The 27,517-nt window shown below is 41.6% G+C and overlaps 1 protein-coding gene and 1 long non-coding RNA gene across 11 annotated transcripts; one reads left to right on the top strand and one right to left on the bottom strand.

Moving 5' to 3' along the window:
* Positions 1–69: 69 nt before the first annotated feature.
* LOC143678213 (nucleolin-like) lies at positions 70–19,277 on the top strand. 10 transcript variants are annotated; one of them, XR_013173109.1, is made up of 9 exons: positions 70–232; positions 449–573; positions 804–916; positions 3,733–3,775; positions 5,486–5,572; positions 5,762–5,900; positions 9,664–9,787; positions 13,533–13,690; positions 14,458–16,830. XR_013173109.1 is itself a non-coding variant. In XM_077155417.1 (8 exons), the coding sequence occupies exons 2-8, from the start codon at positions 839–841 to the stop codon at positions 17,348–17,350; spliced, it is 627 nt and encodes a 208-aa protein (XP_077011532.1). In that variant the 5' UTR covers positions 70–573; positions 804–838; the 3' UTR covers positions 17,351–19,277. The 10 variants fall into 10 exon arrangements, 2 of the variants coding, with proteins under 2 accessions (XP_077011532.1, XP_077011531.1); XR_013173111.1 differs by lacking the exon at positions 449–573 and having other exon boundaries at positions 801–916; XR_013173108.1 differs by having other exon boundaries at positions 70–573; positions 801–916.
* LOC143678215 (uncharacterized) lies at positions 5,713–27,517 on the bottom strand. Its single transcript, XR_013173115.1, has 4 exons — positions 26,839–27,517; positions 21,580–21,671; positions 10,853–10,942; positions 5,713–6,431 (listed from the first exon to the last, which is right to left on the bottom strand). It is a non-coding gene; the product is annotated as an uncharacterized LOC143678215 (long non-coding RNA).

The following is a 27,517-nucleotide window of genomic DNA, read 5'->3' as shown; positions in this document are numbered from 1 at the left end:
GGCTCGCGATTGGCCCAGGAGCGCTACGGGCTCTGGTTGGCCGAGGTGGAGTCACGAGGGCGACGTCCCCTTCCGGGCCATCTTCCGTCCCGGCCTGGAAAAATGGGCGGCTGCTAAGAGCTTGCGTTGGGCCTGTGGGCACCTGGGTCGCATCCCCGGCTCCCCTGAGGAGCCCTACCAGGCCCCTGGCCCGCCCTGAGAGGGCGGGCGCTGTATCAGCGAAGCCTCGAAGGTGGAAAATCCATAGGGGTTAGACTGTGTCGGTTAACTTGGGGAGCGGTGGTTATAGGTGCTGGCCTTTTGTGTTCTCATGGAGGTAGTGATGCAAGTGCCCCAGTTTGTATTGATTCATTAGTCTGGAGAGGTAAAGGCGCTTGGGTTGTAGGTACTGCCTCCGTTCCCATTCGGGGGCTTTATTTGCGCCCTGTGCCTTTCCGCTTAATCTTAGAAACATCAAGAGTTATTTGCAAAGGCGCGATGAAGGGAGCAGAATGAGAGGAAAAGGGAGGAATCCCTGGACTTCGCCTTTTTTACATTAAGGAGTTTTCTTTCTAGATCCCGGCCAAAGAAAAGGTATGGGAGACCTGACCTACAACATATACCAAAAATTATCTTGTTTTCCTGTTTGGTATTCACTGGTACGAGTAAAAGATTCCAAATGGAAATTAAAAATTGGGGTGAGGCCTAAACTGACTTTGTTACAGATGCGAACTTAATACTGCAAGTACTAGTGGCAAAACTTGCATGGCATGGAATGTTAAAGGCCCTGTGACATGCCTAATAATCTTGTCCGTTTTAAGCAGGAAAAAATAAATAAATAAAAGATGAGCTGAAGAAAATGGGCCTTACCCCAAAGGCAATAGAAGATGGGGAAGATGAGATGTCAGAAGAGAAGAACAATGGCAGTAGAGATGAGGTAATTATATAGGCAATGCAGAGTAAAATGGCTTAATGTCAACAATCAAAATCTATGGTAAAGCAGTTGAGCAGCATTGTTTAATCTGAAAAGTGGTATTGGGAACACTTTTCAACTAGGATTTTTTACAGACCTACCTTAAATTTAATACTCAAATCTGGCAAGGTCATTTTAGGAAAAGAAAACCCCAGGCCGCTATCATGATCAATAAAGTATTAGCAAATTGAATGTAGTACTGTGTAAAAAGAATAGAACATCGTTGCACATTATGACCAAGGGCTGTTCATTTTGGAAGGCAAAGGTATTTAATGTTAGAGAAGTAATGTTGGTTGTCTGGAAATACTGAACTGCAAAAAAGTCTTAAAATTGCTTCATATGTAATCCACTAGTTTGGATAGCCACCGGATGTTTGTTTCAGTACTTGTTCTTTTGATGATATTTAAGTCCCCACTGTGTTCTGCTTCAGGCTTGGAGTTTCCATATTAGTATTTGACTATAGATAGTCTTAAATTATGAGTGTCACAAGAGAATTGAGGGGATGGATGAGGGAGTACATAACTAATGGATGTTGAATGCTTCCGGTGTGCTACCATGGTGCTAACTAGGGCCTCATACACTATCTCATTTAATCCTTAAAGCCACCATGTGAGGTAAGCATCGTTAGCTCCATTTTATAGATGGAAAAACTGATTTAGCCATTAACTAGCTTTCTGAGGGCTTCCCAACTAAATAAGTAACAGAGCTGGGGATTATACATAGGTCTGCTGATTCCAAATTCCCTATTCTTTCCCACTTCATTCCTCAGTCTTCCCCCAGGCAACTCATTTTGAGAGCGAATCATGGTTTTTTATTGTCCCTTTTGAGCAGCTAGTTGTATAATAGAAACTTTCTTCAGCCCTACTCAATCTACTAATTGTTTTAGTTGATTAAAAGGAAACATGAGGAAACACTTTAAATATATATTCTTTTGCCAGTCTTTTGATATGGGACCAAGGCCTTGCCTTTGACTTTTGTATTCACTATTAGAGTTCCTTATCTTTCTTCATTTATGACCCTCTTGCTATATATATTCCTTAACTCTTTTTTTTTTTTTTTTACAGTAAGGAGGCAAAACTTTTTAGTAAAGCAATGTGGGTACATGCTCCTACATTTTTACATTCTTTTAGGGTTGTCCACCTACACCTAATTTGACTGTAGTTTTAGAAGCTCTTTGCCTTTATCAGGTATTTCCAAAATATTCAACTGTGTTTTCTTAGACTCAGTAACTTTCCTTTTGCATTGATTTTATTGGTTTATATGTTTGTTTTTGTATGCTGTGTGGTGGGAGTGACATTTCATTGTTTTTCTGTTTGTCCCATTATTGTAGCACCATTTGTTGATTTTTTTTGTGGGGGGTAGGGGAGTGTATGAGCCAGAAATCTGTCCCAGGTCTCTCTGCACAGCAGGTGAGAATTCTACCACTGAACTACCCTTGCACCCCTTGGTTTATATGTTTTTTATTTAATTAAATCAGGTCATTGAAACTGTGAATACAGTGATCATATATAGGTTTGGAAACAATCACAACTGATTCTTACTAAAGAAGCAGGTCACATAGGAACAGGAATGTGCTGGGGAAGACCACAGAGTAGGCCAGGAGCCATGTGCTTGGCATTTCATGGGTATCAGGAAGTCTTATTTGGAATGGAACCAATTGGGTAAGTAGATACAGATAACAGAGCTTCTGGGGTACTATGATATTTAGAATGCATTACGTTAGCTTTCTATACCAGTGAGAACCAGAAAATTCCTGATGAATACAACTCTTGTTTTGGATCCCAGACTGTGTTAACTTGGAGAAAAACAGTATATTTTCTCTAAGTTTATCTCCCTGTGATGTGGATCTAAAATGGCTTACTCTACTTGTTGCGGCATGCAGTGTATAGTCCTGTTGCAGGTGATTAACTTTTAGGGTAATCACATGATGATGTTGCCTCATTGAAATTATTTAATTCCAGCCTCAGTCTCTTTCACATGCCTTCTCTGATCCCACATTATTCCCATACCAGATGAACTAGCCCTTCACCTGTTCACCCGTAAGATTTTGTTCATAATCAGTAATGCTAATCACATCCTATTATAGTTACTTATCTCTTTCTGCAGTGTGGACAAGCCTATCTACCGGTGGCTCCTTACCTCCCAGTCAACATTGGCAATAGATTGGCTCTGTTTTAGCTGCCCATATTTCCTCATTTTGTCCATTTGTATATCATGAGACTTCATTCAATACCCTGCTAAAATTTACGTCTTCGTATTTTAAACAAAAAAGTAAATTTAATTTCTTGTGACTCGGTCTTAATAAATGCATCTTTATTAAATAGGTCGTTCTCATTTAATCTGTACTAAAATTTTGCCAGGGATCTATGTCAGTCTTGGTTTGCTGACTATTTTCAACACAGTTTAAGTCTCTGTCCTATATTTTTTTGTCATTTGGTTTCATAATACCATATCCAGCAGAGGTGCCTCAAGGAAGAAAGGGGTAATGGGAATTGATGGTGTAATTAGAAAGCATAAGGTTCGGTCATTGAGGTGTGGCCTGGTTCCTACATGTATTCCAGTTCCCTGGGTGGGTCCCCTCTTCTTTGGGGTTTCACTGGTATATAGAGTTGGAACCCCACAGGCCTGTGGAGCCACATAAACAACCATTAATAGATGTGGTGACTTTTCTTAGAGCAGTGGTGCTCATGCTTTTAGAAACCTGGATCCTTCCCTCTGGAAATTCTGATTTGATTGCTTTCAGTGAAGTTGAGTAATTTTCTTCTTTTTTCTTTGAACAGAATGACAAGGACAAAGACTGTGAGGAAGCTGCTAAGGAGGAAGGTTAGAGTGATCTAAATAAGCTCTGTGAAAGTGGTGCCTGAGATCAAGGAATGCTAGTTGTAAGAGAAGCCTTTGGGCAGAGGCTGTTGGATTTTTTAAATAAATTTGAAGAGCTTTCTAATTAATCTGTAAATGCTTTTAAAAGTACTCTGACTGAGAAGAAAATGTAGAAGTAAATCTTCATTACCTTTGATTAGGTAATGTTTTCTTTAAATATGACACAAAAAAATATAAGACACAAAAGAAAAAAAAAAGCTCTGACCATCCCCATCAACAAAGTTGGAGGCTTAAAGTTTGTAAGAAACTAACTAGGATTCCAAGCCATCTTCCTCAGTTTCAGCTCAGCCTGGCAGGTTCCAGCTTATCCTTGTTTTGCCCAGTTTATGTTTGTTTCCTTCTTTACTACCTGTGGAGACTTCAGACTCCAGCACCACAACCTTAGAAACAGTAGCCTTATGTAGACTTTTTGACTGATTTCCACAATTGGATAAGCTAAAATCCCTGGAGTAAATATATAATACAATGTATGATGTATAAATATATAATGTGCACTCTATAAATACATTTTAAAATATACATACCATATATAAAACCTCTTAGTAGTTCTTGTTTTCTCATAAGCCCTGACTAAAATAGAGAGCCTGGAGTTGAAACATGTGGAGGACTGGCCAGGCAAGATGAATAGAAGGAACAACCAAACTTCTAATGACCTCCTTCTACAAGGAGCCACAAAACCATAGACCCAAAAAAAGACCATAGACCTCATGTGGAACAGACTTAGAAAATGATCAGAGAACAGAAGAGAAGAGGTGCAGAGGACAGAGACAGTGGGGGTACTGCACCATCTAGGATCTCACTACTAGGGGCCTTTCAGCCTAAGGGCCCCCACCTCTTAACACTTCCCTAAGTGGACACTGAAGGGAGAAGGGTATTGGAGATTTTCCTCAAAGTGAGGACTGTAACTGTATTCCAGATCAGGCAGTTGGCATGGAATCCTTCTAAAACTTTCTGGAGAAAGATGCTCAATTTCGCTGTTAGCGGAGAAATGCAAATTGAAACTACAAAGAGATGCCCATTCCTTATACAGATGGGCAAAGATACCTATAAACATTTTAATTTCACAAACTCTAAGTGTTTTTCTTATTTACCATAGGGATATCTTTACACATGTGTGAAATGATGTATATATTAGGATATACATTGCAGCATTGTTTTATAATAGCAAGATATAACAAATTATCCCGGTGTCCTCCAGTGAAGACTTGGGAGGTTCATCTATACAATGGAATATCACGCAGCTGTTTAAAAGAATGAGGCAGATCTCTATGTACTGAGATAAACAAATCTCCAAGATAAATATTTAATTGAAAAAAAAAAGGAGTTGCATAATGGCATATACAGTATGCTACTCTGTGTGTGTGTTGTGTTTTGTGTATTTTAAATGCTAAAGCATCTCTGAAAGAAATTGAGGAATTGGGTGCCTAGGGAACTTTTCACCCTTTTGCACTTTCTGAATGTGGTTCCATAAGTCTGTATTACCTTTCCTCTAAAAAAAATTTTTAAAAAATTACCTTGACCAGACCTAACTAGGGTAAAAGAATGAGTATAGCTTATGTTTGATATTTGCGGACAGTATGAAAGTTTCTTCTTTTTTTACTCATTCATGGCATAGATTACTAAAACATGTAGTATCCTGGCTTTTGCCCACAGATCCCATCAACAAAACACCTGGTAAACTGAAGAAGGAAATGGCCAAACAAAAAGCTTACCATGAAACCAAGAAACAGAAATTGGAAGGTAACTTCTTTGCCATGTTTTAAAGCTCTCTTCATAGGGAACACTTGGGTGAAAACAAATTCTCAGCCCAAATGAGGAGCAAAGGGTATTTTTTAATTGAAAGCTGATGTTAAAATTTATCACAAATTATTTAATGGCATTTTCCTGTAGTGTCACTATTTATTTGAGTTCTTTTTTTTTCTGTGGCAGCTAAACCACCTGTAAGTTTCAAGCTGTTTGTTGGAAACCTGAATTTCAACAAAACTGCTGCTGAATTAAAAACTGGTCTCAGTGAATTTTTTGCTAAAAATGATCTTGCAGTTGTTGCTGTCACAGTTGGTTTGTCCAGGTAAATACCAATAAATTAAGAATGTCGTGAGATGTTTATCAGCCCAGCATTTATTATTCCTGGAGAATGTAGGTGTTTCAGTAGCTTTGTGATAGATACTTCGACATGGGTTGACTTCTGTCTTGTCACATCCTTCTGTTTCCTGCTCATTACCTGTTGGTGGGATTTTGCCTCAGCCCTTCACATTTCTAAATGAGTATTTAAAATCCTTTAGTGGCTTAAGGTCAGTAAATCCATTATATTAAGCTTTGACTGCTATCCCCTTTACCCAACCAAAATATTTAAATAATCCCCAAATATTCCAAGTCTCTGGAGAAGTGTAGTTTTTCAGCCTAGTAATGTTCTTTGCCTAGAATTATTTTAAATAAGTAGCAAGTTTAATCATAAAACCCATGTAGCTTTGTTGGCAAATACAAGTGCTATCAGTTCTGCTTTTTTGTTGGGTTGAATTTCATCCTTTCATACTTCTTCCACATCCCCATAAACATATATCTTGGGTATAAGCATGTTTTTTATAATGCTCAGAATTTCCTAGGGGAAAAAAACAAAAATGATTAACAGTAGTAAACATTCACTGAACAGTCACTGTTTCAGGATTGTTCTTAGTTCCTTGTATGTGTAATTCATTGACTCCAAAAACAGTCTTAGGTGGTAATTACTATCATTACCCCCCTTTGCAAAAGAAGAAATTGAGGCCCAGGAAGTTAAGTACATGCCCAGTATCACACAGCGAGAAAGAGGCAGACCTAGGGTTTGAGCCCAGCATTCTGGCTCCAAAACCTATGCTCTTAAGCACAACTTTTTGTTTAAATAGAATCAGGTCCTTATTTATTAATGGTTTATGGTTCAATTTATTTGTCGTTTGTTTGGAACCTTTTTAAAAATAAGTTATTGTGATAAAATATGAAAAATTCATTTATTTTATTTTGACCCTTTTTTCTTAGAAGTTGTGGGTTTACAGAAAGATCATGCAAAATATACAGATTTCTGATATACCTGCTGTTCTGGTTTGCTAGCTGCTGGAATGCAGTATACCAGAAACAGAATGGCTTTTAACAAGGGGAATTTAATAAGTTGCAAGTTTACAGTTCTAAGGCCTAGAAAATGTCCCGATTAAAACAAGTCTAAAGAAATGTCCAATCAAAGGCATCTAGGGAAAGATACCTTGGTTCAAGAAGGCCGATGAAGTTCAGGGTTTCTCTCTCATCTGGAAAGGCACATGGTGAACACGGTCAGGGCTCCTCTCTCAGCTGGAAGGGCACATGGCAAATACAGCATCATCTGCTAGCTTTCTCTCCTGGCTTCCTATTTCATGAAGCTCCCCGGGAGGCACTTTCCTTCTTCAGCTCCAAAGGTTGCTGGCTCGTGGACTCTGCCTCGTGGTGCTGCAGCATTCTCTGCTCTCTCCGAATCCCTCTCTCCAAAATGTTTCCTCTTTTATAGGACTTCAGAAACTAATCAAGACCCACTCAGATGGGTGGAGACATGTCATCCCCTAATCCAGTTTAACAACCGTTCTTAACTAAATCTCATCAACCAGGGAGATGATCCCATCACAGTCCCAGATACACAGCATTGAATAGAGACTATTCTACCTTTAAGAAATGGGATTTATATTAAAACATGACTTTTCTTAGGGGGCATACTTCCTTTCAAACCAGCACACCTGCCCTCATTTTTTTTCAACTTTTTAAATTGTATAGTATAACATATATACAAAGCAAAGAAATAAAAAATAGTATTCAAAGCACTCTTCAACAAGTAGTTACAGGACAGATCTCAGAGTTTGTCATGGACTACCATATAATCATCTCAGATTTTTCCTTCTAGCTGCTCTAGAACATTGGAGGCTAGAAGGCTTAAATATTTTTTATCATCACAATCGGCTTTTTTTCTTTCTTTTTTGTGAAAAATAACATATATACAAAAAAGCAATAAATTTCAATTTGTTGATTCAGCAGTCATATTCATTTGTTAATCATATCTTCTCTGCTAACTCCACCATCACTTTTGATCTTTTTATTTCTCTCTTTAGAGGTATTTGGGCTATGGCCATTCTAACTTTTTCATGTTGGAAGGGGCTGTCACTAATATGGGGTAGGGAAATGAAATTAGTTGATGTTCTAGAGAGGCTGGGCCCTCTATGTTTCAGGACTTATCTGGTCCAGGGACCCTTCTGAAGGTTGTAGGTTTCTGGAAAGTTATTTTAGTGCATGGAACCCTTGTGGAATCTTATATATTGCCCTAGGTGTTCTTTAGGATTGGCAGGAATGGTCCTGGGTGGGGTTTGGCAGCTTATGAGAGGTAACAGTGTCTAACTGAAGCTTATGTAAGAGCAACCTCCAGAGTAACCTCTCGACTCCATTTGAACTCTCTCTGCCACTGATACTTTATTAGTTACATTTCTTTTCCCCCTTTTGGTCAGGACAGAATTGTTGATCTCATGGTGCCAGGGCCAGATTCATCCCTGAGAGTCATCTCCCACATCACCAGGGAGACTTTCACCCCTGGATGTCATGTTGCACGTAGGGAGGAGGGCAGTGATTTCAGTTGCAGAATTGACCTGCCCCATTTTTATCATTTTACATTAGTTTAGTACCTTTGTTAAAATTGATGAGAGAATATTCAACATCTGCTAGATGCCAGGAGCTCTGCCTAAATGGTGACAGCCAAAAATCTTGAGACAATACGAAGTGTCCCTGGAAATCAAGATTGCCTGCAGTTGAGATTCACTGCTCTGTAGTCATTTGGTGATACTCATACTGCCAGTTTGCAGAGCCTTGGTTTTAAATTGTAAAGTTGGCAGCTGCATTTTGTCTTATTGCTGCTTTTCACTTTCGTATTCATTGTGATGAGCTGGGACCAGTGGCTATGCACCTATTCTCACATGTGTTTCTGTTTTTCCTTTTCTTCTACATCTCTGTAGAAAATTTGGTTATGTGGATTTCAGATCTGCCAATGACCGGGAAAAAGCCCTGAAACTTAATGATACAAAGGTCCTTGGCTATGAAATTAAATTAAAGAAACCAAAGAGAAAGGAAACAAAGAAAAGTATGTCCACAGGGTAATTTATTTTAGGTATCCATGTACCTGGAAGACTCTGGGTCAGGCAGGAATATCACATTCTTTGTTATTCAATGCACACGTTCCCCAGTTACTTATAGTCGCCTGCTTTCACCACACAGACTTTGTGAGCCTTGCTTTCACTCCCTGTGCCTTGCTGCACTGGTCCTTTCTTGGTCATGTTCTTCCCAGCTCTCATTCCCTGCCTCCTTGCAGCCCATCCTTTAAGTCTCAGCCTACAAGTCACTTCCTCAGATGAGGAAGGTCTTGCCTCACCCCCGAGACCAGGTTGTCTTCCCTATCAGCGTTTCTCATTTCCCTTTTACTTTTCCCTCGTGGTACTTATCACAGTTTGTAATTATGTGACTATTTATTTACCAGCCTTTTCCCTAACAAGACCACATTCCCAAGGGCAGGGCCTGGTTTGTATTTCCGCAGCTAGCGTGTGGCACAGGACCTGGCACAGAGTATATATTCAGATATCGGTAAAATGATGGAATATGTATTGTTGTTGTTTCTATTCTGTAATTCTTTGAGGATTTTGGTGCTTATTAGATCCAAAATCAGATCAAAAATGTTCTTTTTTTTTTCACATGGGCAGGCACTGGGAATCAAACGCGGGTCTCTGGCATGACAGGTGAGAACTCTGCCTGCTGAGCCACTGTGGCCCACCCAAAAACATTCTTTTATGTTTATCCAGATGTAGATGCCAAAACACTTTTAATCAAGAACCTGCCTGACAAAGTCACTCATCATGAATTAAAAGAAGTGTTTGAGGATTCTTTTCAAATCAGATTAGTGAATAAGGATGGGATGAGTAAAAGGTAAGTTTTTTGTATTTATACAAAAAAAGAATGTCTCCTGGATTCATTCATAATGAAATTTCATTACTTACTTCCAAATTCCTTATGTCTGATTTTAGAGAAGGAAAGAGTTGCTATGTAACCTTTCTACTAGCAGACATATAAAAAGTTGAAGAAGGCATCATAAATGGATGGCCAAAAGCTCTAGAAACTAGTAGGTACATAGAAAAATGAAGACTTATTCTGTTCCAAAACTCAAGGTTGAAGATTGGAAGACTTATAATCTGAAAGTGTAAATTACTAGTTATTAGCAGTGCTTACTGTAAGCAGTTTGAGAGCACTGATTGTGCTTGTAATCAGCAATAACGGAAAACCAAAAAATAGAAAAGTCCTGACAAAAGCTATATAATTTTAATTTAATCTACTCTGATTAAATTTTAATTAGATAAAATTAAATCTTTAGAATCTTTTCTTTTTTAAGTAAATAATTTTGCAAAGGAGAAAGAATATTTGTGGTCATATTGAAATAAAACAGTACGTATGTCAGAAGTGAATGTGGTATTTTTTTTTCTTAAAGAATCTTCTTACCCAACAGTCTTTCTTCAAACCTTTCACCTAAATAAATTACAGATTCATGAAAGATTTACATGTAAACTGTGAAACCATAAAGTATTAGAGGAAGACATGGAAAATGTTTTTATTTTGTTTGCTTTAATGATCTGCAAGTGAGGGAAGCCTTTCTAAGTGTGACACAAACACACAAAGTCCTAAAAGAAAAAGTTGATAAATGTGACCACATAAATATGAAATATTTCTACATGGAAAAAATCCCCATTAAGCAAAGTCAAAAGACAAGTGACACGCCAGGAAAAATATTGGTAATTGATGTCATGATAGAGGCTAATTTCAACTGAGATATAAAGTAGTGCATCTTGTAAATCAATAAGAATAAGACCAGTAGCCCAGTAGAAATACAGTTCAAGAGATAGTCATGAAAAAGAATACACATGGCAATTAAATATAGGAAAAGATACACATCTTCTTTCATAATAAAAGAATATTATAAATTAAGAGACAACTGTTTACCTATCAGATGGTCACTTTCTGCAGCATAGAAGAGTGTGCAGAGAAGCAGGCGTGTCCATACGTTGTTGGGGGAGGAAAAGCTGGTGAAACCTGCAGAGATTAGTTATGTGTTAATGTCTGTGAAAGTTATAGTTGCACATACCATTTTATCCTGCATTTCTACTCCTAATGAGCGATTGTACAGATAGCCTTAAATGACTGAAATAATGTATCACATGTTTTTTTGATGCAAAATCATGTTTTCTAGCAAATAATTTGGAATGACCTGGATATCTGTCAATAGGAAACTGGTTAAAATTTTCTGGTAGTTTCATAAGATAATATTCCATGCAACTGTAAAAAAGAAATGAAACAACCTCTACTTTGCATTACTAAATGAAAAGAGGAACGTGTAGAATAGTGTGGATGTTTTTCTACTTTTTATGTAAAATTCTCTTAGAAGAAAACAGATTTTGCCTTAGGATATCATACTAGCAAAAAAAAAAAGGAAATTGGTAAGTTAGACTTTGTGAAAATTAAAAATGTTTGTGTTTTGAAGGGCACTGTCAAAAAAGTAAAAGACAACCTACAGATTGGGAGAAAATGTTTGCCAATCATATATCTGATAAGGGACTTGTATCCTTAATGTACAGAGAATTCTTAAGTGAACAATGAAAAGAAAACCCAGTTTAAAATTGGGTAAAGGATTTGAATAGACATTTCTCAAAATAAGATACATGAATAGCTAATAAGCATATGAAAAGATGTTCAACATCATTAGCCACTAGGGAAATGCTGATCAGAACCATGATGTGCTGCTACTTCACACCCATTAGTATCTAAGCAATAATAAAAAAAGACAGACAATTGTTAGCAAGGATGGGGGAAAACTGAAACCTTGATACATTGCTGTTCAGAATGTAAAATGATGCAGTCACTTTGGAAAACAGCTTGGCAATTCCTCAAAATATTAGAGTCTCTACAGTAAGGCCCAGCACTTCCACTTGTAGGTATGTACCCAAAAGAAATAAAAATATATTCACACATTTCCACAAATGTTCATATCATTATTATTCATAATAGCCCAAAACTGGAAACAACACAGATGTCCATCAACTAATGAGTGGATAAATAAATGGTATGTCTATGTGGAATATTATTTAACCATAAAAAGGAGTCTCTTTACTGATGTATACATATCTATATGCATTATCTGAATACTGATACTTGTTATAGCATGGATGAGCCTCAAAAACACACTAAGTGAAAGAGACCAGTTACAAAGACCACCTATTGTATGCTCCCATTCATATGAAATGTCCAGAAAAAGCAAATTTACAGAAATAAAGTAAATTAGTGGTTGCCTAGAGCTGGGAGTAGATTGGGAAGAGTGATTACTGCTGGGTACTTTTTGGAATCATTAAAATATTTTAAAATTATATTAATGGTGGCAGTTGTACAACTCTGTAAATACAGTAGAAACCATTGAATTTTACACTTGAATGAGTGAATTGTATATTATGTAAATTATATCAAAGTTTAATAAAATAATTGAGAGAGTGTGTGTGTGTCTGTATGTGTATACAGATTATTGCCTCTAAGGATAGAATTTGGAGGAGGAGTGGAAGGAAGACTTTTCACTATATTCTTTTCTACCTTTTGCATTTTGAGTCTTGTATGAAAGTTACTTACTCAAAACAGATAAAAGTACCTGGCTCTACCAAAGTTGTGGGCCGGCCCCCCAGTCTTGGGGTTTGTTCATATGAAACTTAACCCCACGGGGGATAGGTCAAGCCTACTTAAAATTAAGCCTAAGGGTCACCCCCAGGAGAACCTCTTTTGTTGCTCAGATGTGGCCTCTCTCTCCAGCCAACACAGCAAGCAGACTCACCACCCTCCCCCTGTCTACGTGGGACATGACTACCAGGGGTGTGGATCTTCCTGGCAGCGTGGGACAGAAATCCCAGAATGAGCTGAGATTCAGCATCAAGGGATTGAGAAAAACTCTAGAATGAGCTGAGACCCAGCATCAAGGGATTGAGAAAACCTCGACCAAAAGGGGGAAGAGTGAAATGAGACAAAGTGTCAATGGCTGAGAGATTCCAGAGTCAAGAGGTTATCCTGAAGGTTATTCTTATGCATTAAGTAGATATCATCTTGTTATCCAAGATGTAATGGAGAGGCTGGAGGGAACTGCCTGAAAATGTAGAGCTGTGTTCCAGTAGCCATGTTTCTTGACAATGATTGACTAATGATATAGCTTTCACAATGTGACTGTGTGATTGTGAAAACCTTGTGTCTGATGCTCCTTTTATCTACCTTGTTAACAGATGAGAGGAACATATGGAATAAAAATAAATAATAGGGGGAACAAATGTTAAGATAGATTTAGTTTGAAATACTAGTGATCAATGAAAGTGATTAGTAAGGGGTATGACCTGTAAAAATTTTTCTTTTTGTTATATTTTTCTGTTGTCTTTTTATTTCTTTTTCTGAATTGATGCTAATGTTCTGGGAAATGATCATGATGATGGATATGCAATTATGTGATGATATTGTGAATTGCTGAGTGTATGTGTTGGGAATGTTTGTGTTTCTTGTACTTTTTTTTTAATTAATAAAAAATTAAAAAAAAAAAGTACCTGGCTATAAATATTGACTGTTCTTTCTTCTCTTTCCCACTTTGTCCTCATAATTGCAGGATTGCATATATTGAATTCAAGTCACAAGCTGATGCAGAAAGAGCCTTGGAAGAAAAGCAAGGAATAGAGATCCATGGGCTTGCCATCATTCTGGATCATACTGGCGAGAAGAATCAAGGCCCAGGAAATAGAGGTGGAAAGAGCTGCCCCTGGAGAGGTAAGAAATATTAATGCTCTGTAGATGGAGACTTGTCAGGGTTGTGGATGGGACTCTAAGAATGGACTGGAGGGCCTAATATGTGGTCAAAATTGCTTGGCACTTTAGATAGTTTCCTCTTGCATCAAAAGTGTAAATCATGATCATATCATATCAAGCTAATGAATATTGTCCTAGTTAGCCATATCCTTGGTGTCTATAAAAGAGATTTTACTTCACAGAACCGTGTTTGGTTTCCTTTTTAGTGCCCTTTAGGATACTGTTGAACAAGCTCCCATAGCTGTGGTTTTAGAACTAGGTATTTAATTCCGTCAGGTTTAAATCAAAGATCTTAAACCAGCATCACTTGGCCTAATCTGATGGGCAGACCTTTGACTTACACAGTATTTAAAAAAAAAACAATTGAATTTGTTATCAATATTTTTAAAAATCAAGACATTTCACATAAAAAGAAAAATGGATTTTTTGCCTCTCTCAATACATGAGAGAATTTGGCAGCACCCAGCCTGCAGCCCTGCTTCTCAGCAGTCAGCTGGAAGCAAGAAGTAGCTGCTGCTTTTTAAGCGCAGTGAGCCATCTCCACTTTGCTATTGTCCCCACTATTCTCTAGGTTCTCCCCAACACTGGAGCTGTGAACATCACACTTAAAAAATAGTTAACACTTTTTTTCTTATCTAGTAGTGCCCTTTTCCCAAAGAAAATATAAAATTTTACATTTTATGAAATATAAATTTTAATATTTCTTGTGCTGTTCTCTCTTTCAAAAGTGGGAAAACGAAAGATGGAACAAGAAAGCCACGCATTTCAAGAAAAGTGGGAGCGAGCTTACTTCTTTGTGGAGGTAAAGAGTATTCCTACATGTCTAATATGCAAACAAAGTCTGTCTGTGTCGAAGGAATATAACTTAAGACGCCATTATGAAACAAACCATAGTAAGAACCACGATGGATATACAGAAAAGATGCGTGATAAGAAACTTAATGAACTGAAGAAAAGACTGAAATTTCAACATGATTTGATTTTGAATGCAAGTAAAATAAGTGATGCTGCGGTAAAATGTAGTTATGTGTTAAGTGAAAAAATTGCCCAGGCATCTAAACCTCTGACAGATGGTGAGTTTATAAAAGACTGTCTATTGAGCGCGGCTGAGATTATGTGCCCTGAACAGAGGCAAGCATTTGCAAATATAAGACTGACTGATAATATCATTGCTCAGCATGTAGACTGTATAGCTGAGAAGTTACAAGACAAGTTGCAAGAACAAGTTAAGTCCTTTGTGGCTTTCTCTATCGCTGCTCAGGAAAGCACTGATATAAACAATGCCACCCACTTAGCCTTATTTATTCGTGGTGTCAGTGAAACTTTTGACGTGACCGAAGAACTTTTGGACATGGTACCTATGACAGGCACAACATCAGGAAATGATTTATTTTTATGTGTTGAGAAAAGTCTTAAAAAGTTTAATGTAGATTGGTCAAAATTAGTAAGTGTTACCACAGATGGTAATTCTGCAACAGCTGGTGTTAAGCAGCTTGTTACAAAACTTAAATCGAAGGTGTCAGGGCTTTGCAAAGACACAGAACTTAAGTCTGTGCACAGCTTCATTCTCCAGGAGACAGTTTGTACTAAAAAGTTAAAAATGGATCATGTCATGGACATAGTAATTTACACTGTAACCTGGATACGTTCCCATGGCTTAAACCACAGAAAGTTCAGTACTTTGTTTGATGAATTAGAAGCACAGTATGGAAGTCTGTCCTACCACAGGGAAGGCAGGTGGCTGAGTCGTGGTATTGTGCTACAGCAGTTTTTTGACCTGTTGGAAGAAATAGACTTTTTCATGTCTTCTAAAGGAAAATCTGTACCGCAGCTTACTAGCAAAGATTGGATCAAAGACTTAGCCTTTTTGGTTGACATTACGACCCATCTAAACACATTGGATATTTCTCTGCAGGGGCGTTCACAAGTAGTTACACAAATGTATGATTCCATTAGCTCATTCCTAGTGAAATTGTGTCTTTGGGAAACTCATTTAGCAAGAAACAATCTGGCCCACTTCCCTACACTGAAATTAGTTTCAGAAGATGAAAGTGATAGCCTGAACTATATTTCAAGAATTAAAGAGCTGAAGACTGAATTCCAAAGCTGGTTCTCTGATTTCACACTTTATGAAAATGAACTAGAATTGTTCAGTTCGCCTTTTTCAATTAATATTAATAATGTGAATGAAGAGCTACAAATGGAAGTTATTGAATTGCAGTGCAACACTCTCCTGAAAACTAAATATGATGATGTTGGAATACCAGAATTCTACAAATATCTTGGAAATGGTTATCCTAAATATAAAAACCATTGTGCAAAGATTCTCTCCATGTTTGCAGGCACCTATGTTTATGAGCAGCTATTTTCTGTTATGAAACTGAATAAAACTTAGAAATTGCCCACAGTTAAAGGACTCAGAGATGAGTTCTGTGCTGCATATTGCTACATAAGATTCACAACCTACCATTGATTAATGCCTTGGGATATAAGAAAAAAGATACCAGTTTCTGATTTCAAGTCTGAGGAGTAATAAATTATGAAATTTTAAATAATCATTTGTATTTTTAAGTTAAATTTTTTTCCATTTGAATTTAAAATATAAGCTTTGTCATTATATATGTTTGTTATACCTTTCACCATATAAAAATAAAGTTTGCTAATACCTCTGGCAGTTTATTTTTTTATGCTTTGCCTTTCCGGCCCTTAGAGTTATTTAAATTTGTAAACCTTTGTCCTAAAGGAAGCCACATTTTTCTCAAAGGTGCTTGTGAGTCTTGATGTAAATCAGGGAGTCAGCTGGAGGAATCAGAATGTTTAGATGCCTGGTGCAACCCCATCCCCGAGGATGACATTCCTGCCACAGTGATCTTGGGACTTGGCCAAGGCATCCCCATTCCCTGGACAGGGTTGGCCTCTGGGCTTCTTTTTGGGTGCTTCCATCCTGGACTTGCACATAACTGGTCCGGGGGCTATTCTGACTCTTAAAGCAGGGATGGGGCTTCGTTTGGTGTTGGGGTCACCCCTAGGGTGTGCAAAATGGTGAATAGTGTATGGGGGAGGGCTCATAAAGACGTTTGTGACCCAAATGGTGTTTTCTCCCCTATGAAATTAGAACATGACTGCTCACTAGTGCCAAAAGTTTTTTTTTTTTTTGCATGAACCTGGGTCTCTGGCATGGCAGGCGAGAACTTGCTTATTTAAATAATAAGGATTTAAATCATAAGGATTTTGGTGGGAAACCTATAATCTCAACAACCAGAGGCAACCCATATATTTTGGCATGTTTCCCTTTTGTCAGTTTTCCATGGTTGAGTGCATTGTGAATGGGCCATTTTGTATTCTGCTTCCCTCCCCTGCCTCGCCCCACTCCTATCCCAGATGTTTACTCCTAAACATCTTGACTGTCTTCCAACCTCAGGGTTGCATTTATTTGATTCTGTGCAGTAATGGGTCTTTGTCAGCCTGGGTGAATTCTATTGGCATCACATAAGTCACAGCTGGGGTTGGTCTTCAGGTGTGGGCCCATTAAAAGCTGTGCTCTGCTGCTCTCTCCAGGCTCTGAGAAGGCAGGAGAAAACCCTGGCTGCAAGGAAGGAGAGACAGCTCATATCTCGGTGATCTTCAGGAGAGCCTCCAAGCAGAGGTCTCGGGACCACTGTGAGTGTGAAGAAGCTCAGCTAGCACAGCCACAAAGAGGATGGATGAGGGCCTTTAGGCCTGGGAAGTTGAGGACAGTGCAGCACTGGTAGCCTTTGAGAAAGCTGACTTAGAAGACAAACCCAGGTCAAAGTTCCCTCCAATCAAGAGAGACTTGATTGTAAAGATGGGGTGGGAGTACAGAGGTGAGGATTGTTGGGGCTTATGAACATTGTAAAAAACTTCTGTCAACTTCAAAAGTTTCTGATGCCACCTGCAAACACTACAGAAGTTCAACTCAACTCAACTCAACTCTGACTCTACCCTAGAGTTTGGCCAGATTCTACAGGAGAAGACAAACCTCTGCAGAACTGCCGGTCAGTCACCTCTCCCAAGTTTGGGGGCCCAGGCTCCCTCTCACTTCTAACCATCTAGCTATAAATTCACGGCTCCCACCATCCCCTTGGGTTCGATAATTTGCTAGGACAGCTCACTGAAAGCACTATATTCATGATTATAGTTTTATTATAGTAAAAGGATACAAATAAGCCAAAAGGAAAAATAACAGGGCGAAATCTGGGAGAGTTTGAAACACAAGCTTCCAGATCCCCTTCACCTGGAGTTGGAAGGCATCACCCTCCCTGCACAGGAATGTACCATAACGATTGTGGAAGCTCACCGGCATGCATGTCAGCCTAGGTCTCTATGGGGTCTTGTTACGTGGGTGTGGTGGTAAAATCAATGCCCGTGTTCTTGAGCTCACTCTCCCGCCCACTCCCAGAGGTCAGGGAGGTCGGGCCAGCAGCGTTCTAATCTAACATGGCTTTCCTAGGTGGCACCCCCCACCCTCAGGCTGTAGGTGTGGCTGGCCCCTCTCTATCATCTCATTAGCATATCAACTTTCTGGTGTGGTCCTGGGCCCACCATGAAGAACCGAAGATACTCCTCTCGTGGAAAATCACAAAGTAGAGGTTACTTTCTAGGAACCAGGGACAAAAACCAGCCATGTTAGTTATTTGTACTACTGGGGGGATGTGACAGACTCATTGTGGGGAGTGGATGACAGTGTGAGGAACAGTTTAGGAGTGGATGGGCAACCCCAGGCACAGGCTCTATTACTAAGAGGTTGAAGGTGGAGGCTGGGTCTGATAAGGCAGCAGCACAATGAGAAGAGGGCCCGGGGATGCAGAGAAAAGTTGGAGTTAAGAGAGATTGGCCGGGCAAGAGGGTCTCAAGATGTCAGGTCACTGAAACATTCTTTCAGCCGCGAGTGTTTTCAATCTGGGTGAGCAAAGTTTGGGCCAGATGGGTGCTCCCAGTGTCCCCCTGAAAAGCGGGAGCAGCCTCAGTCCCAAGTGGAGTGCCCAGACCCAGACGCCTCGACCTTTCTGCAAAATCCTGGTTCCTCTGAGGTTCATGCCATGTGGCATGAGGCGCTCTAACCTCTGCATCCTGGCCACACTTACCTGCATCCCTCTCTGGTACCTGCTAGTGTGTGCCCCACTCCTGTTCTATCGCTGGGACCTCAGCTACCCAGCCAATGCCCTGGACGCCTGGGTCCCTCCTCTTTACCTTCCATTCATGTGGCTATTTCCTGGCCCTAATAAATTGGCAGGTGTACCTCTACCTGTAAAATTTGAACTAAAATTCATGGACAGCATCTCCTCTCTTATTTGGTTACTTGCGCTATTCTCAGGTTCTTCAACCTCAACAAGATCTCCAGCTCTCTGACTTCTCCACTGTTCCAGCCCAGCTTTTGAAAAGCCTGGGTCAGCTCAGCCCTAAGACCAAAGAACATGCTAGGCAGAGAGTTAGGCATGGATATTACTGGGATTTATGAAAGGAGGTCTTCCTGGTGGCAGCCATCTAGAAAGTGGAAGTCAGTGTGCCGCAGATGGTGGGGAGGGCAAGAGACTGTTTATAAGAGATTAAGATAAGAGTGTGTGAGCCCAGCAAGGTCTGATCAGGGGATCAGCAGTGATCAGGGGAGGGGAGCTTTTTGGTTTTTTTTAAAAAACTTTTTTATTGTATAGTATAACATATATCAAAGCAAAGAAATAAAAAAAGCAATAGTTTTCAAAGCACTCTTCAACAAGAAGTTACAGGACAGATCCCAGTACCATCATCTCAGATTTTTCCTTCTAGCTGCTCCAGAATATAGGCGGCTAGAAGGAATATATTTTTTTTAATTTTTTAATCAATTTTTAAATTAAAAAATATATATGACAAGAAAGAAACACAAACATTCTTAACATATGATCATTCCACTCCACACACACAACCAGCAATTCACAACATCATCACATAGCCGCACACTCACCACCACGCTCATTTCCCAGAACACCCGCATCAACCAGGAATAAATATTTTTTTATCACCACAAGTGACTTTTATTCTTTCTTTTTTGGGAAAAATAACATATATACAAAAAAGCAATAAATTTCAAAGCACAGCACCACAATTAGTTGTAGAACATGTTTCAGAGTTTGGCATAGGTTACAATTCCACAATTATAGGTTTTTATTCCTAGCTGCTCTAAAGGTACTGGAGACTAACAGATATCAATTTAATGATTCAGTGATCATATTCATTTATTACATCCTGTCTTCTCTGTATAACTCCACCATCACCTTTGATCTTTTCTTTCCTTTTTTATTAATTTTTAAATTTTTTAAAAAATATAACAAACATACATTCTTAACATATGATCATTCCATTCTACATATATAATCAGTAATTCACAATATCATCACATAGTTGCATATTCATCATCATGATCATTTCTTAGAACATTTGCATCAATTCAGAAAAAAAGACAACAGAAAAAAATTCATACATACCATACCCCTTACCCCTCCCTTTCACTGATCACTAGCATTTCAATCTACTAAATTTATTTTAACATTTGTTTCCCCTATTATTTATTCTTATTCCGTATGTTTTACTCATCTGTTGATAAGGTAGATAAAAGGAGCATCAGACACAAGGTTTTCACAATCACACAGTCACATTTTGAAAGCTTTATCATTATACAATCATCATCAAGAAACATGGCTCCTGGAACACAGCTCCACATTTTCAGGCAGTTCCCTCCAGCCTCTCCATTACATCTTGACTAACAAGGTGGTATCTGTTTAATGTGTAAGAATAACCTCCAGGATAACCTCTCGACTCTGTTTGGACTCTCCCAGCCATTGACACTTTATTTTGTCTCATTTCGCTTTACCCCCTTTTGGTCGAGAAGGTTTTCTCAATCCCTTAATGCTGAGTCCCAGCTCATTCTAGGATTTCTGTCCCACGTTGCCAGGAAGGTCTATACCCTGGGAGTCATGTCCCATCTAGAGAGGGGTAGGGTGGTGAGACTGCTCATTGTGTTGGCTGGAGAGAGAGGCCGCATCTGAGCAACAAAAGAGGCTTTCTTGGGGGTGACTCTTAGGCCTAAATTTTAAGTAGGCTTGACCTATCCTTTGCGGGGTTAAGTTTCATATGAACAAACCCCAAGACTGGGGGCTCAGCCTATAGCTTTGGTTGTCCACACTGCTTGTGAGAATATCAAGAATTCAACATGGGGAAGTTGAATTTCTCCCCGTTCTCACCACTCCCCGAAGAGGGCTTTGCAGATACTTTTCCACTCACTGATCGAATCACTCTGGGATTCATCAGGGCATCACTCTGGACAAACCAGCAAAATCTCATGTCCTACCTGAGATTACAAGTACTTATGGTGTTCAATCAAACTATCTACATAAGTTATATTAGGAAATGCATTAGTCAAAATATAAATTTTGTAACAGACATTTTTTGCTTTAGTCTCACACAGAAGGTGACATTTTAAAATATTAATTACCATCTATTTTCAGTACTTAGGCCTAATTTTAAGTAGGCTTGACCTATCCTTTGTGGGTTTAAGTTTCATATGAACAAACCCCAAGATTGGGGGAGGAGAGTTTTAATGCTTTGTTTACGATACCATCTATACATTGTTTCTTCCCCTCCCCTCTGAGGAGGAGGAGGAGAATAATCCGATGACTTTTAATTTCTGTCTCATCATTGTAGGTGACTACATGCATTAACTTATCTCATTATGGAGGTTGGGGGGCCTGGGCCCTGGGTTTCCGTACCACTTCCTCTCAAACCCCTTGGCCCGCTCCCATCACATTTCCTGCTGATGCTCCCTGGACCCCATGGACCAGTACGTCAGGCACTCTTACCAATATCCTCAAATCTCTGGTCTTCCTAGTCCCTCAGCGCTTGCTGCCCAGCAGATTCCACCTGGGATCAATCATGTTCTGATGCAACTCACCTAATTTGGAGTGCGGGGAGAAAAACAAAAAAGCCAGAGCTGAGTAGATGGAATCCATTTTCAATCCTTGGCCTCCAGTCCCTGCTGGGCTGTCAGGGCCACCTCCCGCCACCCCCATCTCCACCACCACTGCCACACCCACCCCCACACCACCAATCTCATTAATTTCCCGAGGTGGGATGTGGGAAAGGTGGGTGGAGTCCACATACCCCGCCCTTCCCAGGCCAAGGACCTTGCTTAGTGCACTGAATTTGAACTGGAAGGATAGGATGTTGGCTGGTCTTGCAGCAGTTTAGGTGAGGGCCTGAATCATGGCAGTGGCAGAGAAGATGGAGAGGAGGGAAGTCATTGGGGAGGGTGAGTGCTTGGAGCTGGGTGCCTCCCCCATTTCTAGCTTGGTGACTGGGGAGCTGGATTTAAGAGAGCCTGAGGCACTGGTTGAGTTTGAGGAGCCAGGCAGAGCTTTGGAGAGAGCAGTGGTAAGATTCAAGCCCTGGAAGTGAACTTGAGATATAACCGTGGGGGCCAGTAGCAGAGCACGGTGGTTTAAGCTATAGCTGTGATTGGGGGGCCACAAAGTGTGGAGTCAGAAGATCCAAAATGGTTTGGGCATGATGTGAAGTGAGAGAAGTCACACCCAAAAGGTTGCATGCTGTGTGATTTCATTTTTATGACATTGTGGAAGAGGCAGAGAGCCAGAGGAAATGGGGGGGTCCCAGAGCCTAGTCCCAGAACCCTGGGAATAGAGGAATAGAGGGTTTCCAAGTGGGGAGATCAAGTATCACATGCCAAAGTTACGATTGACTCTGTCCCCCACAAAGACATTTTCCAGGACCCCTGCGTCTGTGGGTTCTGTGGGTGTGAACCTGTTGTTAATAGGATCTTCGAAGACGTTATTAAGGTGAGGCCAAACTGAACCAGGGTGGGCCTTAATCCTATCGACTGGAGTCATAAGCAGAGGAAATTTGGACACAGTCAGGAGGAGGAGGCAGGCAGAGAGGTGGCGGTCAGGGACTGCCGCCTGCCCCCATCGGGACCCAGAGGCTTCAGCAAAAGCAAGAGCCTCATTTTGACCTCTTAACCTCCAACCCAGAGCTAATAAGTTCCTGTTCTTTAAGCCAACCAGTCTGGTGCTTTGTCACAGCAGCGCTGGCTAACTAAGACAGGTGGTCTGCCCGGAGCGATTGCCATGGGAGCAGGTGGACAGGGGGCTGTGGAGGCGGAGCCGATTTGGTGATGCTGCTCATTTAAGAAGGGGAAGGGCGAGGGGAGAGGAGGACTGCAAGGCCCTGGGACAAGGGAGGGGAGGGGTGGGGGAGGGAGGGCTGATTATACTAGAGAAAGAGGAAGAGGCGCTTGAGGAGAACTGGCGTGGTAGGCTCCACAATATGAGGAGCATAATCCAGGAACAAGGACGCCTTTATTTGTGAGACGGGGCAGGAGTCAAGGCCGGGTGTAGAAAGCAGAAGAGGTGCCACAGATGGGATCAAGGTGGTGCAGGAGAGGAGATGGGGACTGGAGGACCAGGTGGAGGCTGGGATGACCTGGTGGGGGCTGGGCGTAGAGAGGTGGGCACCGGAGCAAGCAGGAAAGGTGCACGCCCCTCCTATGGGTTCCACTATTCCTCACGCCCCCACAGGGGCCGGTAATTTTCCAATCTCAATTTTGCAGATGAGGCCGAGGCATCTCGAGAGGTGAACACAGGCGAGCAGCCACCGGGAGGGGGTTGGAGACCCAGGTGTCCAGCCTAGCTCCCTGGATGGGCCCAGAGGAACTTTTACAGGAATGTCTTCCTCTGGCTGTTGATTTCACCAGCATTCAAAGCCAAAATATACACACCAAATCATAACTATATTATTTTGAATGGTAGCAGAAATCCACTTATGAAATTTTCTGGAAATCAATTTTAATACAAGGATAGAAACTTTAAAATCTAGGCAAGAAAACATCCTCTCTTTCATGGAAGGTCTTTTGTGTGCTTTGTATTTCATGAATCCTCACAAAAAAATCCTGCCATCTATATTTGATTCTTCCCCCTTACACAGATGAGGGAAGCCTGAGGCTCAGAGAGGGTAATTAACTTCCCTAGGTCACACAGCAGAGAGAGCCACAGAGCCTGACATGACAATCTGGCTCAACGTCTTTGAAGCCTCATCCAGCCGCCTCTGCCCCACCTGCCTGCCTCACCCTCATCCTGGGTTCTTCAACCTCCTGCCCGTACCAAAAGAATGGCAATGTGGAGGCCAGGGATATTTGCACTGCCTCTGGTTCCAGCTTTGTCAAAAAGTCCTGACATTTGCACACCGATGTTCATGGTGGCATTATTCACAACTGCCAAAAGATGGTGTTCTAATTTGCAAGCTGCCAGAATGCAATATACCAGAACTGGAACGGCTTTTAAGAAAGGGAATTAATAAGTTACAAGTTTACAGTTCTAGGCCTATAAAATTGTCCAAACTAAGGCATCCAGGTAAGGATACCTTAATTCAAGGAAGACTGATGGGTCAGTGTTCTAGTTTGCTAGCTGCCAGAATGCAACACACCAGAGACGGATTGGCTTTTAATAAAAGGGGATTTATTTTGTTAGTTCTTCAGAGGAAAGGCAGCTAACTTCCATCTGAGGGTCTTTCTTATGTGGGAAGGCTCAGGGTAATCTCTGCTGGCCTTTTCTCCAGGTCTCTGGGTTCCAACAACTTTCCCCAGGGTGATTCCTTTCTGCATCTCCAAAGGCCTGGGCTGAGCTGCGAGTGCTGAGATGAGGTATGCTGAGCTGCTTAGGCTGTGCTACGTTGAGTCTCTCATTTAAGCACCAGCCAATTAAGTCAAATGTCATTCACTGCAGCAAGCACGCCTCCTAGCCGACTGCAGATGTAATCAGCAACAGATGAGGTTCACGTACCATTGGCTCATGTCCACTGCAACAGAACTAGGTGCCTTCACCTGGCCAAGTTGACAACTGAATCTAGTCAGGAACACCTCTGTCAGCTGGGAAGGCATGGGGCTGGCATCTGCTGGTCCCTTGCTCCTGGGCTCCGTTGCTTTCAGTCTTTGTCCCTGTGGAGGTTCCTCACTTTGCTTCTCCAGGGCTGGCTTCCATCTCTTGGTTTCCCTTGGCTCTCTCCAGGTTCTGGCTTGCTTAACATCTCATGGCAGTATCTGCTGTGCCTCAAGCATCCCCAAACATCCCTGTCTCTGTTCTCCAAGCATTGGCATCTGTCATTCTCTCCAAAATGTTTCCTCTTTTAATGTTTCCTCAGTAAACTAATCAAGACCCATCTGGAATGGGTGGAGTCACATCTCCATCTACTCAAAAAGGTCACACAAACAATTTGGTGTGTCACATCTCCTTGAAGATAATCTAATCAAAAGCTTCCAATCTACAGTATTGAATTAGGATTAAAAGAAATCCTAATAAATTAGGATTAAAAGAAATGGTTGTCTCCACAAGATGGAATCAGGATTAAAACATGGCTTTTCTGGGGTACACAATATTTCCAAACCGGCACAGATGAAAACAATCCAAGTGCCCATCAAACAATGAATGGATAAACAAGATGTGGGATATACATACAATGGGATATTATTCAGCAGTTAGAAGGAGTGAAGTCCTGATGCATGTGCAACATGGATGAACCTGGCGGACATTGTGTTGAGTGAAATAAGAAGGACAAATATTGTATGATCTCACTGATAGGAACTAATTACAATATGTAAACTCATAGATATAGAATCTAGAATATAGGTTACCAGGAGATAGAATGAGGCTAGAGAATGGGGAGAGGATATGTGTAGACTTTTTAATTAGGTTGCATTTACATGTTTGGAAATGGATGGAGGTGATGGTAGCGCATTATGGTGAGTGTAACCAATAGCACTGGATTATGTGTGTGAGTGTGGTTGACAGGGGAAGGGTAGAGTCATGTATGTCATTAGAAGGAAAGCTAGAGGTTTCAGCATAGGACTGCATAACACAGTGAACCCTGTGGTGGATGATAGCTGATTAACAGTAGAAATATAAAAAAGTTCTTCCAAGTACTGGAACAAATGTACGTCACTTTTACAAGGGGTAATAATAGCGTGGTATATGGGGGGAAATGCACCTATTGCAAGCTATGGACTATTGTTAACAGTAGTATTCTAATACTCTGTCCTCAACAGTAAGAGATGCACCACACCAATGCTAGGGGTCAGTAATAGAGGGGGGTAAGGGGTGTGGGATGTTTTGGATTTGGGGTTTTTGTTTTTGTTTTCTTTGAAATAATGAAAATGTTCAAAAATTGTGGGGATGAATGCACAACTGTGTGATGATACTGTGAGCCATTGATGCTATACTTTGGATGAATTGTAGGATGTGTGAATAATCTCAATACAAGTACATTAAAAACAAAAAACAAAAAACCAGCAGTCCTGGAAGAGGTGATGTCGGGGCTCCACCGTGGACTCTGCGAAGCCTCAGAGAAATGCTAGTCTGGGGCGTACCCAGTGCCTTCCCTGGGAAGCCCTGAGCCCCCTGCCCCCTGGGGACATAGTGGCTTTTCCTCTCCTGGTTTGCACTCTGGGCCTCCACAAGGCTGCCCCCAGCTCCCCACAGCAAAGGTGCCCAGATGCAGCCCTCCTCCTCCTCCAGGTGGATCCCAATCTTGTCTCTGCCTCCCCTGCCCCACGCCGAGTTATGAAGCTCCTGGGCAGAAACACATTAGTCACCACCCATCCCCCAGGAGGTTGCGTGGGGTGGACAGAAAGCACCAGCCAGGTGCCCTGGGTCCTCACTGCCCCAGGCCCCTGCTCTCCAGAAGGCCGCCTGCCTGGTGTCCAACCAGGCCCTGTCTGTCCGGCTGGTTATTGAGTGAGAAGCCTGTCTCCCAAGCTGGGACCTGACCCTCCTGCCAGAGCCTGGAGCCAGCAGCCTGCCGGCCCAACCCCAGGCCTGATGTAGGGTCCCCATTCTCCCCAGGTTAGATCTGGGAGCCCTGGAAAGGCGAACACTCTTCTTGGAAATATTTGTGATGGGGCATCCCTAAATACTACAGCCCAGGACTGGGTAATACAATTTGTAGAGTCCAGTGCAAAATGAAATTGCATGGCCCCATATTTAGCAATGATTCAGAATTTCAAGACACGCCGGCAGAGCACTAAACCATGCCCAGACCCTTTGAAGCAAGCTCACACGGCCCTGGAGCCGGCTCTGCCTCCAGCTGAGGGTCTCGGGTCCCCAGGCAGGCGCTGTGCCTGCAGGGTCTGGCCCCAGAGGCCCCTCCGCCCCAGGCTGCCTCGCTGCTGCCACCTGCTGGCCAGGTCGGGCCCCTGCGCTTCCCATGGGTCGAGGCGGAGAGGCGCCTTGGGGATCTCCAGGTGACCCAGCCGTTCGCATCACAGAAGAGGAAGCAGCCGTGGGAGGGTGGGGGTGGCATTCTGCCCGAAGTCACACTGGCCACAGCACTCCAGTGACGATGGCAGCACTTAACTGTCATTTTAACCTCTGTCTTGTACTGTGCTCAGTGCTTTACAAACCCACAAGGAAGACATGGTGACCCCATCTACTGGAAAGGAGGTGAAATTAAGGGTTTTCTGGGGGCAGTAACCCCTACAACCCTTGCCTGTTCTTTAGGGACTCCCTGACCATGCTTTGGGTATCTGCACCTCTCCCACTGACGCAAGTGCTGACTCCACCTGGACCAGCAGCACCCCACTTCCTGCCCAGGGGGTGGCGTCCAGGAGAGTGCTGGAGACTCTGTCAGGTGGGGCTTCTGGGAAAGGCGTTTCCAGATCCTTCTGAGCCCTGAACTGTGAAGACATGAGACCTTGTGCCACTCAGCAAGAGCCATTTGGCACCAGGACAAAACCTT

Source organism: Tamandua tetradactyla, chromosome 3 (assembly GCF_023851605.1).
Source record: "Tamandua tetradactyla isolate mTamTet1 chromosome 3, mTamTet1.pri, whole genome shotgun sequence".
Taxonomy (NCBI): domain Eukaryota; kingdom Metazoa; phylum Chordata; class Mammalia; order Pilosa; family Myrmecophagidae; genus Tamandua; species Tamandua tetradactyla.
This window is presented reverse-complemented; position numbering and strand designations above follow the sequence as displayed.